Below are 12,951 nucleotides of genomic sequence, written 5' to 3'. Positions count from 1 at the left end.
AGGCTCCCAGAACTGTGCCAGGAGGGATTATCAAAGACATCAGAGGGGAGGTGACTTTGAACTGAGTCTTTGAGTAGAAATTTTCCAAGCGTACAACGGTGGGGAAGGCAAGGGCAAAGACAAGGAGATAGTAAACAAAGGGACATGAGGTGATCCTGAAAGGATAGTCCCCAGAAATGGGAGAAGGTTCCATGAGAAGGTGGGAAACACTAGCTGGGACGCACGGCCACAGCTAAATTGTCTGGAGCACGCTGGGCGGGGGGAGCATCCTCTTCCACTGAGGCAACAACATTCACTCATGAGAAATAAATTCCCCAAAGTTCAACACTTTATAATTCAATGTATTCAACTGCTATCAGTGACCGATGCCACAGTTCATACTCACTGAGGCCTGTGCCCTCTGGATCCCAGTCGTAATCCATAGCCTGAATGCGTTCCTGGTCTTCAAGGTACTCTGAGAACTTCTCAGATGAGAGATTGTATTTTCGAATTCGCACGTTTTCGGGCAGTAGCAGCAAAGGAGGGTAACCTGTAAACACATGAAGGGCTGATTAATCTGTTTGAGTGCTACCTGAACTTTTGTTTATAACAGTAGGATATAAAACAGCAGATATCCTCCCTGCCCTTAAAAAACAAAACAAAACAAAAAAGAATTTTTCTAAAAATTGATCTCTGTTAATGAATAGAGCGGACCATCAGCGGGGTTGCAAAATCTGTGACTGTCGACATCCTTGTCTCCATTTCAGGTAGAAAGCTAACATTTCTGTTAGGGATATTATCAGTTCTTTATCTTTGGGCAACAGTTTAAAGCTAAGCGAAGACTGAGACCCCTGGATAGCTACTTCTTTTTCACTGATTTTTTTTCTCACTGACAGTAAAACAGACCAGATTGTAGACATTCAGTCTCACAGAAGAAATACAATATGTAGAGTCATACTAAAAGTCTACCCGGAAGTCCTCATTTCCCATTCTTTACTGACAGATTTTAATGATTCTTTTAGCAGGCAATCAGCTCTATGACCCAATTTAGCTTCTAGCTAATGACAAAAAACAGCTTGTTCTTGGTTTAAAAAAAGTTTTCTTTACTTCAAGCAGCTATGGAAATGGTGACTCATTCCAAGAGGCACTGCCTGGAATTTGTAAAATTTAATTGACTTGCATAATGTCAGTCGAATCTAACTTAAGTAACTTTTGAAAGTTCATTTTATATATTTCCTTTATCTTGATATAATGTTTTATATAAATATTCTAATTTATTTCAGTCATCTCGTTAGTTAAGAGTTAAACATTTTCTAATTTGCTGCTTAACTACCACACCAACTGTTCAAATGCCTTTATCCTAGTTTTCCTTCAGTGTCAAAAATGCTTGGAGGGTAAAATATTTAAGTATGCTAGTCAAATGTGTGCTTTAAAAGCCCAATTTGTATGAAGAAATTGAAAAGCCATTTTACCCTTCATTTGCAAAATAAAAATGCTATTTTCTTATCAAGTCCTTAAACTCATTTACAAACTTTAAATTCAAATCTATAAGATCATAAAGACCCCTTAACTGAGATATGCTGATTTAGATCAGACCTCCGGAAATCTGGACTATGATACTTCTGACTTTTATTGTCATTTCTATCTAGTATTTATTACTGCTTTCACTCAGGCCTGATTCTCAAATATTGGCATTAACCTAAAATGTAGAGCTAATGATTGAAGTTGCAAATAAGCCAGATGCTTTCTGTCTGTGATCAGTAGTCCATGAACAATAAAAAGACATTTCTCAACAGAATGTCCCTGATTTGCCCCAACTGACTGCGACCCATTCAATGGAATGTTTTTTGTGACCCGCGTTGAATTACTGGGCCTCTAACCTTGACCTCAGTGGACTGGGAGCTTTTGGTGACCACCATCCTACAGGGAAGCACTTGTTGTTTGAATCCTCTGGAGAGTGACATCTTGTCCACTTTTTGAAGTTTTTATCCAGGTGGACCAGAGGCTAAATCCAGAATAATAGGTAACCCCTGACTCTTGTTTTAACTCCTATGTATTTGTTGGGGGGTTGTAGTTAGTGTTTTAATTTGGCAGGGGAGGAGAGAGGAGAAGAGGGTGGATGGGTGTTGGAAGAGAAGTAGCTGGTGAATTTACAAAATAAGACTCTAAAGTTGATTTCCTGGTATACTGTACGCATCAGCATTGCTGAGTACATCAGTTAACCCCGAGGTCAATCATCCTACCGTCAGCTGCACACCGTCCTCCGTGGCTGTCAGTCACGGACCTGAACCCTTCGGCGCAGGAACACTCGTAACTTCCTTTGGTGTTAAGGCAGTTCTGGGGACAAACTCCAAATTGCTCACATTCGTTGACGTCTGTAGGCAAAATAAAACCAAGTGGGCAACATCTGCTCCCACCCATTCCTTAGAGACCCTGCTTCTGTTTAAAGCCATATTCACGAGCAATAAGGATGAGAAGGGTGCAGATGAACATAAGCGATGATGCCAATGTGTGCGGAACACTGACCAAGTTTCAGACACCGTTTCACATGCTTTTCATGTTTTTTCCTCATTTAATCTTCCAACAAGACTCTCTGAGGTAGGGACTATTATTGAACCCAAAACCCCAAAGACCAGATTTAAACGGAAGCAGTCTGACTCTGTACAACAACAGAATAAGATTTTCCCTTTGGGGAAGCAGCTGTTGTGCTGTTGACGTTTGGTACCACTTCCCTCCTGCTAACTGGCTTCAGAAAGGGAAGTCATTGATTGGTTTTTTCGATTGAGGTCTTAAGCTTCAGCCCTTAAAAGAACGATTCTAATCATCTGTGTGTGGCACATCGTGAGATAGGAACAGTAAATTCAAATGATCAAATACACCTAAAATCATACTTGATATTTACCATTCTTGATAAGCTCCCTGAGGACTCCGCACCTGGGAACTCATTTCCGTCTGACGTAAGGAGGTATGTAATACATACGTGTTGTTTGAAGAAAGTAAGGCTTGTGTTGTATAGCTGATTCACTTTGTTATACAGCAGAAACTAACACAACATTGTAAAGCAATTATACTCCAGTAAAGATGTTAAAAAGAAAAAAAAGAAAATTTGATCTCAGACACTGGTACAGTAAGTAGCCATCATCACTCAGGTCTTCATTAATCATATCAGTTTCACAGACATTACTGAAGATGAGCTATGGCCCGATGCTCTGCAAGGCACCAGTAAGATAGCCTGGGGAAAAAGCAACTGGCATCCTTGAGTCATGGTCCTAGCTCATGAGCTAGGACCATGAGCTTAGCCCCACGAAGGGAATTAAACCATGTTTAGTAAAAAGGAATGAATGGAGAATCTAAAAAGTACAAGGTTCTCCCTAATAGGAAGTGGAGGAAATATACTCTACCTTCACAGGAGTTTCTGTCAAAACTATTGGCTTCGAACCCAGGTCTACAGGAGCAGATGAATCCTCCTTCACTTAATTGGGTACAGTTGTGTTCACATAGATTTTCAGCACATGACCTCTCTTTTCCTGTATCTGAAAAACAAAATTCCAGCATTACAAATGAAAAGTACAAAGCACATCAGCCACAAATGAACAGTCAAGTGGTGTATCAGAAGAACACCTACAGATAGCCAGTTATAGAACACCTTGAGAGGACCCCTTTCCATAAGCTTTGCAGAGTACCAGAGACCTCTGTATAGGGATATCTGATAATGGCTTGAAAACCATTTGTACAAATACATGTAATGTCAGATCCTTGAGGCAATTTTCCGATTATACTCAGCACTGCCAGGCTCATTCTCAGAGCATCCAGTTCTGGACAGAATCACAGCCAGGGACTCTTTACAACTGTAACCACCTGCTCCACTATCTTAATATTATATAATTATATTTATATATAAATAATGTTTACGTATAAATAGATACATCTCAAATGTGTGTATACATGTATATATATACACACACGTATAAATAAAAGACACTGATACAGGTATCTCCTGACTCAATTCTTTTAAATAAAAATAGATTTGTATCTATTTGTCTTCTATAGTAGGCAATGAAGTGAACTTAGCCACTTCTCAGGGTCCCTTAAGGCAGGGGTCCCCCACCCTCAGGCCGCAGACCACTACTGGTCCACAGCCTGTTAGGAACAGGGCCGCACAGCAGGCGGTGAGCAGCGGGTGAGCAAGCGAAGCTTCATCTGCCGCTCCCCACTGCTCCCCATCGCTCCCCACTGCTCCCCATCGCTCCCCATCGATCCCCACTGCTCCCCATCGCTCCCCACTATTTCCCATCGCTCCCCATCGCTCCCCATTGCTCGCATTACCGCCTGAACCATCACCCCACCTCCAGCTCCCATCCGTGGAAAAATTGTCTTCCTGGTGCCAAAAGGTTGGGGACCGCTGCCTTAAGGTACAATGACCATGGGTATATGTGGTTTGAATAAACTAAAAACATTCAGTTTCAAAAACACAAAATAAAGCACAATAACCTTCAATGGAATGCTGCCCTTGGATTTCATACTGGAAAGCTTTATGCGTGAAACTCATAATAAAGGTCTACTCTGAGCTCTTAACAATGACACATTGCTAAATAGGTCTGTTCAGATTTTCTATTTCTTCCTGAGGCAGTTTTAGCATTTTTTGTCTAAGAATTTATCCATTTCACCTAAGTTGTCTAATGCGTTGGCATGAAGTTTCTCATAGTATTTCTCTATTACCTTTTAAATTTCTGTAAGGTGGGTAAGTAATGTCTCCACAGCATTGCCCAATAAATGTGACCCTATTTTTATCAACATGAATAGCCTTGAGCCAGTCACATAACCTCTCTGAGTCTCAAGTGCACCATGAGGCTCTGTGATTTCCTCCCCAGCTCTAAAATCTACAATGTGATTAGGGATCCCAGGAGGTAAAAATTTCTGGACCAAGTGTTCCCTTGAGTGAGTTATACTCTTGTGAAGCAAGAGTCTTTAACGAGAGCAGAACCCTCTAACATTATGAGATTCATCCTCAAATGTAAAGACCTTCCTGTAACTTTTTTCATTTGAAAACAATCACCATTTTAATTCATAATACAAGAGATCTCCCCCAACCCAGATATATGATACTCTATTTTGGAAGTAGACACTCTATTTTCCATTTTATGAAGAAGGAATAAGAACTACCAGACAGAGAAATAGCAGGTCAATCTATCTCTGTAATCACATAAATAATATTTGCAACCTGAGGTTAACTTCTTTTCTTTATCCCTCAATGGTATGAGCAAAATGTTAATGTCTTTCCTTTCATGATTTTAAAATGTTTTTAAAAAAGAAAACACATGTCCAAAACACTTCAGTGATCCTGTTTAAAAGAAAAGGAGGAGGAAGAGGAGAAGAAAGGAAAAGAAAAGGAAAGCAAGTGGATTAGGAGCATCAAAGAACTGGTGTTTTAAATAAGAATTCTATGTCTTAGTCAAATTAGCCCACTGCAGTAAGACTGAATTCCATATCACAGATCCGCTTAATATCTGAAAAGAAATGCTGCTTCCATACCATATTAATGCCTGTGATACCTATTTCCTTTAAATAAACCCTGCTTTTAATTAAATGTCATTTGAATTAAAAGTACTGAGGTTAATTTTAAGGCTTTTAATTGGCACAGGTAACTAAAAGAGAAACCAATGTTTGACCTGAGCCTAACTTGGAAATATTGCAAAGTCCTGGAACCATTCACATATCAGTCTCTAGGCAGCAGAACCCAAATCTACCTCTGGGTTTTACAAATTCCATCATGTTTACGCTTTTTAAATATTTAATCAAGTCACATTATTATGTCAAAAACTCCAGGCCCCATTGAGAAAGTGTGTGAGACGAATGGCAAATCAACTCAATATGGCTGATTCTTCATCTTCTTTTGTAACCCACACAGGAGAAAATTTGCCAGGAAATCTTTGGGGCGCCTCAGAAAAAGGCGATTAAAGCCCACAAAATGGAAAGCACGTGCAGCTAACTAAGGTGACTAAGTCCAGACTTGTAGGGTTTGAAGAACTCCCTCCTTTTTCCTAAGAAGAAATCGAGGCCTGACGAAGTCAGTATGTACTCAAAGTGGCACAGCTAGTTGCAGAGGAGCTAGAAGCCGGCTCTTCCAGACTGCAGTCCCAGGACTGTTCAAATTCTGCCTCTGCCACTCTGTGTGACCTCAAGCAAGTTACTTAAGCTCTCTGAGCTTTATTATATAGTTAGACATAATAGCAGTAATCCCCTGGAGCTATCTTGAGTGACAAATTAGAGAATGTATGTGAAAGCATACATAAATAAATGCTATAAAGGACTACCAAAGTGCGAATAATTAGCATGCCCTTCCAAGATTTCCATCACAGTATTAAGCTAGAATCATCCCTTGACTGCATACATCATCCTTTCCCTACACAAAATCCTCTCTTAAAAATAAGTGGTCCTTCCAAGGTCCCCTGTGACATTTCCATTCTCACCGACCACTCTTCCCCTATGTGCCAAAGATACTGCATTTGGCTTAAGATGAAAAAATGTACAAACTAAGAAACAAAATTAATAGCTTCAAGGTGCTGAGAGGCACCTAACGAACTGGGAAGAGGATACGCCCTGCAGTTAAACAGATCAGAGTTCAAATCCTGACTCAGTTTCTTAATGACAGGAAGACATAGCCAATTTATTTAACCTGTAAGCTGGTTTCCTCACTCGTATAAAAGAGAGAAACAGAAAGACAGACAATACCTAACTCACAGGATTGTTACAGGGATGAAATGAAATAATCCATGTACTGTTTAGCACAATGTCTGGTATTGAATAAGTGTTCAATAACAGGTGGCTATGGGCTTGACTGCAGTTCAGAACACAATGTGTAAGTTAAAGAGAAACACGGTTATTGTCTACTTTATGTTATTGTATGCTTCCAGTAGGTTAACCTGAGTCACTACAATTAAGTATAAAAATAAGTATTTACTTACTGCATCCCGTCTCATCAAAATGGTCACCACAGTCATTGACATCATCACACACCAGGTGCTGTGAAATGCAACGTCCATTGCTACACTTAAATTCATCTGCTGTACAAGGTCTAGGAGTCGGTTCTACACCTAAAATTTAAGAATAAGATAAAGTCAAAACTTTTTCTTCTGTGAAACATGACGCTTCCTTCTGTGGCAGAGGCAGTATCTCCACAAATAAGCTCATGCGCTTCCCTACAATTCCTCGTCTCCCTTGCAGTTAGGTTGGGACCATGTGTCTAGTTCAGGCCAATGGACTATGAGTTGGAGGTGACACGTGTCACTTCTGAGCTGAAGCTATTAAAGCCTATGTGCCTCCCTGCTCAGCAACCCAGGGACCATGTGTATCAGGTGGCCTCGCGTCAAGATGGAGAAGGGCGTGCAACCTGCACCGGCCTTTACGTGAGTGAGAAATAAGCCTTGGCTACGTCACACCACTGAGAGTTTGAGATTTGTTGGTTGCGGTCACTAGTATTAATTACCCTAAATGATATAGAAGTAGGGCACTTCCATAACAAAACCTAAAATATTCGGCATTGGCGTCAGTCAGGAGGCAGGCAACGAGGAAAGTGATCCCAAAGGAGGGAAAGATGGAGGCCTGTGTTACGCAGTGGCAAAGGATTTGTAAAGCTGTCACCTTGGAAAAACTGGAAGGCGGACCACATGTTTACTGAACTTGTCAATCTGGGCAAAGAGGTTAGAAAATGGAATGTTAATAATGTGCACGGGTTGCCATTACCTGAGTTTGGCAAGAAAGAGATGAGCTCGGGGAAGAGCTAGTTGATTTACAAGCAGAAATCCATGAAAATAAAGTCCAGAAATCTGCAGTTTGCAGAGAACCTACTGCATTTAGATGACACAAGACTCTGAAGTTTAAAAAGGACCAGTCAAATCTCTTAGTTGAATTAAATGACTGCCCATCTACTTTTCTGGCCTGAATGTAACTGACAAAGTTGACCCAAAGGTGCGTGAGGGAAACTAAGCAAAGAAATGCAACAAATTCAAGAACTGTGTCTCAAAAAAAAAAAACCCAAACCAAAACAAACAAACAAAAACACTGAGTAAGGTTATTGACACTTAGACGTAACCGAAAGCAAGCAGATCGAAAGCCTGCTCGGTTTCCGAAACATACGACCAAATAAACCAAAACACTGTGACTGAGGTGACAACACTCTTGGGCCCCCAAGCTTCTACAAGCAGGGAGTGGCTGGGAAAGCTGTACTGCCCCTAAGGAGGGCATACTCCCCTGTTCCCTCTTCATTTGAAGAGGGATATAGACAAGCAACCACTCCCAAAGGGTGGAGGCAGAGACAATGAGGAAAAATGGGCATAGGTGTTCCTCTGAGAGCAGAGTCTTGACCTCATCAATGAATCTCCTCCGATCCCCACTATATAAGGGCCTTCACAATGTCTGCACAGGGTAAACATACAATTTACTCTCCAAGTCAATACGCTTGTGAGAGGGAAAGGAGCTCTATTAACAATTCCACTAGGGCAACAGACGTAAATCAGGACTGTCCTGGGCCAACATGTGCCACCATGGCCCAGTGGCATTTCAGAATTGCTACAGAACAGGGACGGCAAGGAGTCTCTCATTCTTTCTTTCCCAATGAGGATGTTTATTTCCATTATGCTCCCCCTGTTCTACCACTGTCTACTGGGGGCAGGAGACACAAATAAAACTAGTGTCTTAGTTTATGGGTCTCCAGACCAAGAGGAAACACATCTGGAATGGATGGCATGACTAGGGCCTGTCACCTGGAGCTCCTGGATTTCACTTACCGAGAGGGACTCTGGGTTATGTCCCTGGGGGAGGGGTTAAGAGTGTTCTACGCATGGAAAGAAAAGTGCACAGGGAATTTTAGTGACACTAGGGTACACTGTGGTAGAAACAAATGGTGTTCACTAAATATCCATGCACTTCCCTGCATTTCCCAGTCCCCCTTGCAGTTAGATTGGGACCACGTGACTACTGCCAACCAATGGACTGTAAGTATGCGTGACACCTGTCACTTCCAGGCCCAGGAACTTAGGAAACTGTCTCCTCCATTTCTCACTTCTCCTGCCTCAGCAACCTTGAAGGCTATGTGTTCCAGATGGCATAATTACAGGATGGAGGGAGCTGCCTGACCTTCATCAAACTTTAGTCCTCTGCTGTTTTAAGCTATTAAAATGTTGCAGTTCACCTACCGTGATGGCTAGCAGTGATTCCTCTAACTTCCTGCTCCACAAGAAGAATGTTAGTTTACTACCCCTTTTTTTCCACTCTGGGATTTGACCACATGCTACAAATGTCTGGCTCCACTGAAAAATGGCATGACTGATAGGGAAAATGGAAAGAGAAGAGGGAAGGGGGTAAACCTGCTCCAATTTTTAAAAAAGGTTTTATTTCTGGGTTTTCATTCTTCTGTGCTATGCTTCAAACAAACATATTAACAATGTTATAACCACAGGTTCATCTCTGCCCCAAAAAGGTGAGGGAGAGGGAGGGTACAAACTTGCACATGGCAATAGTATCAAAGTGCCCCTGACACCCAGTCCCCGGGATGGCCATCTGGGATGGCAGCTGACAGTAAGCATTCTAAGCCCACATCAATATAAGGAATAGAAAATAGAAAAGTTAAGCATTTATCTAAACTTTCCCAGATAATATCCTTTTAGGAAAAAAAGTAATTCGACTCAGGAGAAATAATTTTCCTCACTGACTTTTTCTAGGTAAATTAAATTGCCCAGAAAATTAATCAGCTCTCTCCTTCAATGGATAGATTTAAAACAGTCTCAAAATGTACAAGCACAGATTTTTCAATATCTAAAATATTAAATGCAGCCAGTTTGAAACTTATCTCTTAAAATAATCTATCATCTTTCTCTTCTGGGAAATACATTTTCATTTTAAAGAAGGATATTAGATAAGCTCTGTGAACATCAGAGCTGCCTTATTTAACATGATTTTTTCAGTGGGGCATTGAGAATTTCCCATGCCTAGATTGGCAGTTAGAAACTCTAGGCTGAAGAGTGACCAAACCTCATCTTTGAAAAGAGAGAAACCATTAGTTTGTCAAGTGTGACTCAAACACTATTTAGTGTTTGTTCTCACTTTCTTAAGGAACTTGCCAACATCTGGTTCAAATGAAATAGGAAGAAGCAGGGAAGGGTTGCATCTGAGTAATGCGTGTTTATAGGGTCTTGCAAACAATAATGTCCATGGAGATCTGCACTCACAGGTGCAGCTCAAGCCTCTACAGAACAAACTGAAATCCCTGAGGTACATTTTGCAAACTGCAAGAAATTGGGGGCCCTTCTTTTTCCCTTCTCCTTTTTTTTTTTGCTGTATGCGGGCCTCTCACTGCTGTGGCCTCTCCCGTTGCAGAGCACAGGCTCCGGACGCACAGGCTCAGCGGCCATGGCTCACGAGCCCAGCCACTCCGCGGCATGTGGGATCCTCCCGGACCAGGGCACGAACCCGTGTCCCCTGCATCGGCAGGTGGACTCTCAACCACTGCGCCACCAGGGAAACCCTCCCTTCTCCCTTTTGACTTTTGCTTACAGTTCTCCTTCTTCTCATCACTTCCATCTCCACAGTCATCCTCATGGTTGCACAGCTCGTGACGATAAATGCAGCGATTGTTGTCACACCGGAAACGGTGTGGTGAATCACAGGGAACACTCACTAAAACACAAGACGGAAAAGCAAAAGTACAGGTTAAGAGCAAAACATAAGGGTCAGGATCTAAAAACACTCCTGTGCCAGCGCCAGGCTTGCCTGATTCATCCTTTCATTGGCTTGCTCGATTAACCAATCGACAAATAGCTCTTGAGTGTCTAGTTGACACCGTGGCGCTGTGCCGGGCATCAGATTCAATTGGGAAAAAGAAAGATACAATCCTTATCCTCATGGGATGTTTATTCTAGCAGGAGAAGAGACTTTACAAATTAACCATTCAACTACAACTGTGATAAGAGCCACAAAGGAAACATGCTATGAAAGCATCTACTGTGGAGATATGATATAGTTCTGGGGGAGGAGGGGTCAGAAGAGGCTTCACATGGAAAAATTCTGAGTCAGGAAGGCAGGCTTCTGGACCTGAATAAAAGGTCTCTGGGCTGAAGCACGGAGTGAGGAGGACAATGGTGGCCAGGAGGCTGGAGAGGCCAGCAGGGCCATACCTGAGCCAAGAGGCCACTGTTTGTCCCTCTGACTGGAGTTATCATTGAGCCTCTAGAACACAAAGTCTTTTCATTAAAGTTTTACACCATGATGGACTTTCCTACCTGAATTCCCTCACCTATTGCACTTAAAGTTGATATTTCATAAGCAAACCCTGACTCACTTTATTATCCAGAATTAGACCTCTGGCTCATGCTTGTGTCCCTGTGAGGAACCTACAGGTAGAACCCAGGTCCCTTAGTTGCTACAGGGAAACGGTCCTCTATGCATGTACCAGGAATTCAGTGAACTCAACACACATGTGTTCCTCTTTCCCATGAAGGACTTGGGCTGTTTGATTTTCCTTCTGCCTTGGTACCACAAACAGGGAGCAAGAGGAGAGACTTGTAATGAGGTTGGGGGGAAAAAATTCAGCTCCGAGGGCTTCCCTGGTGGCGCAGTGGTTGAGAGTCCGCCTGCCGATGCAGGGGACATGGGTTCGTGCCCCAGTCCAGGAAGATCCCACATGCTGCAGAGCGGCTGGGCCCGTGAGCCATGGCCACTGAGCCTGCGTGTCCGGAGCCTGTGCTCCGCAACGGGAGAGGCCACAACAGTGAGAGGCCCGCGTACCGCAAAAAAAAAAAAAAGAAAAATTCAGCTCTGAGAACTGGTTCTTGGAAGTATCGTTAATAGAACTTTGCAAGAATTATTTGCTGTGAAATGCAACATTATAAAACAGTGTTGGTCACTTTTTCATGTGGCTATATGTCTCTGCCTCCGCAAAGTTTATTTTACTAACTATGGGCACTTTATCTTTTAGAGGGAAGCAACTTCCTGAGGACTTCTTCTTTGAAAGTTACACGTGCTTAAGATGTTTTTCAAGATTCATCAAGTGAAAAACAAAACAAAACATGGTTAGTTCCTTATACAAAACTAAGATGTGGCAAGGAAAGTGTTGGGATGCCACTGGGAAAATATAATGTATGCTAATTCAAAGTTCTCTGGGGGGAAGGAATACTCTGATATATCATTTTCTAGAGTCAAATCCCTGGGCTAAAAATGAATTGTTTTCGAAGGCCACAAAGTGTTTAAAACTATGGATGTTTGCCCAACTTTCTCATGTCCCAAGTAGAGAACTAAGCAGGAAAGTGAAAGCACACTGATGCAGATGAATCTAGGAAACTGACTGGAAGAGGTGATGAGAACCCCAGAAGCAAGTTGCAGCTAAGTCAGACTAGGAGTTAACCAGGAGTTCCAGAAGTAACGTTTCTGGGAGTGTCTTCTCCTGTGTTGGGGGCTTTTACTTACATGAAATGCTTAAGCTTTAGCTTGCATCAGGATCACCTGGAGGGCTTATTAATGCAGAGAGTGCTAGGTCTCCCTGCCAGTGATTCGGATCGGGTAGATCTGGGGTGGGCCCATGAATCTGTATTTGTAACACGTTCCCAGGTAATACTGACTCTCCTAGTACAGAGATGACACTCTGAGAACTACTGCCCTCAAGTCTCTCCAATGACTCAAAGCATGGAGCAAAATGACCAAAACAAACTCTATTTTCATTCACTTTGTTAAAATCAGTAGTTCTCAACCAGGAGACTAAATTAAAAGCTAAGGAGCTTTCTCAATATACGTTTTGCCCAGGACTGACATGTCCTTGGACATTCTGGTTCAATAGGTCTAAGCCTAGGGTGGGACCAGAGCGTGTGCTTTTGAAACACCTCTCCCCAGGTGATTCTGATGGGTACCCAAATTGAGACTCACTGGTTTAAAAAATAAATAGAAGCAGGAGGGAAGAGATATGGGGACATATGTATATGTATA

The 12,951-nt window shown here is 42.2% G+C and overlaps 1 protein-coding gene across 1 annotated transcript in view; it reads right to left on the bottom strand.

The window, feature by feature from the left end:
* LRP2 (LDL receptor related protein 2) overlaps positions 1–12,951 on the bottom strand; it is a gene marked incomplete at both ends in the record, with an annotated part of 196,528 nt that overhangs the window by 18,693 nt on the left and 164,884 nt on the right. Inside the window, 5 exons of the mRNA XM_082658863.1 lie at positions 386–529; positions 2,223–2,354; positions 3,381–3,512; positions 6,945–7,073; positions 10,531–10,653. Coding sequence (XP_082514989.1) covers positions 386–529; positions 2,223–2,354; positions 3,381–3,512; positions 6,945–7,073; positions 10,531–10,653 — 660 coding nt within the window. The remainder of the gene's footprint in view (positions 1–385; positions 530–2,222; positions 2,355–3,380; positions 3,513–6,944; positions 7,074–10,530; positions 10,654–12,951) is intronic.

The sequence above is a fragment of the Grampus griseus genome, assembly GCF_964374135.1.
Source record: "Grampus griseus genome assembly, chromosome: 7".
NCBI classification, from domain to species: Eukaryota; Metazoa; Chordata; class Mammalia; order Artiodactyla; family Delphinidae; genus Grampus; species Grampus griseus.
Note: the sequence above shows the minus strand (reverse complement) of the source record. Positions and strands in the feature narration are given on the sequence as shown.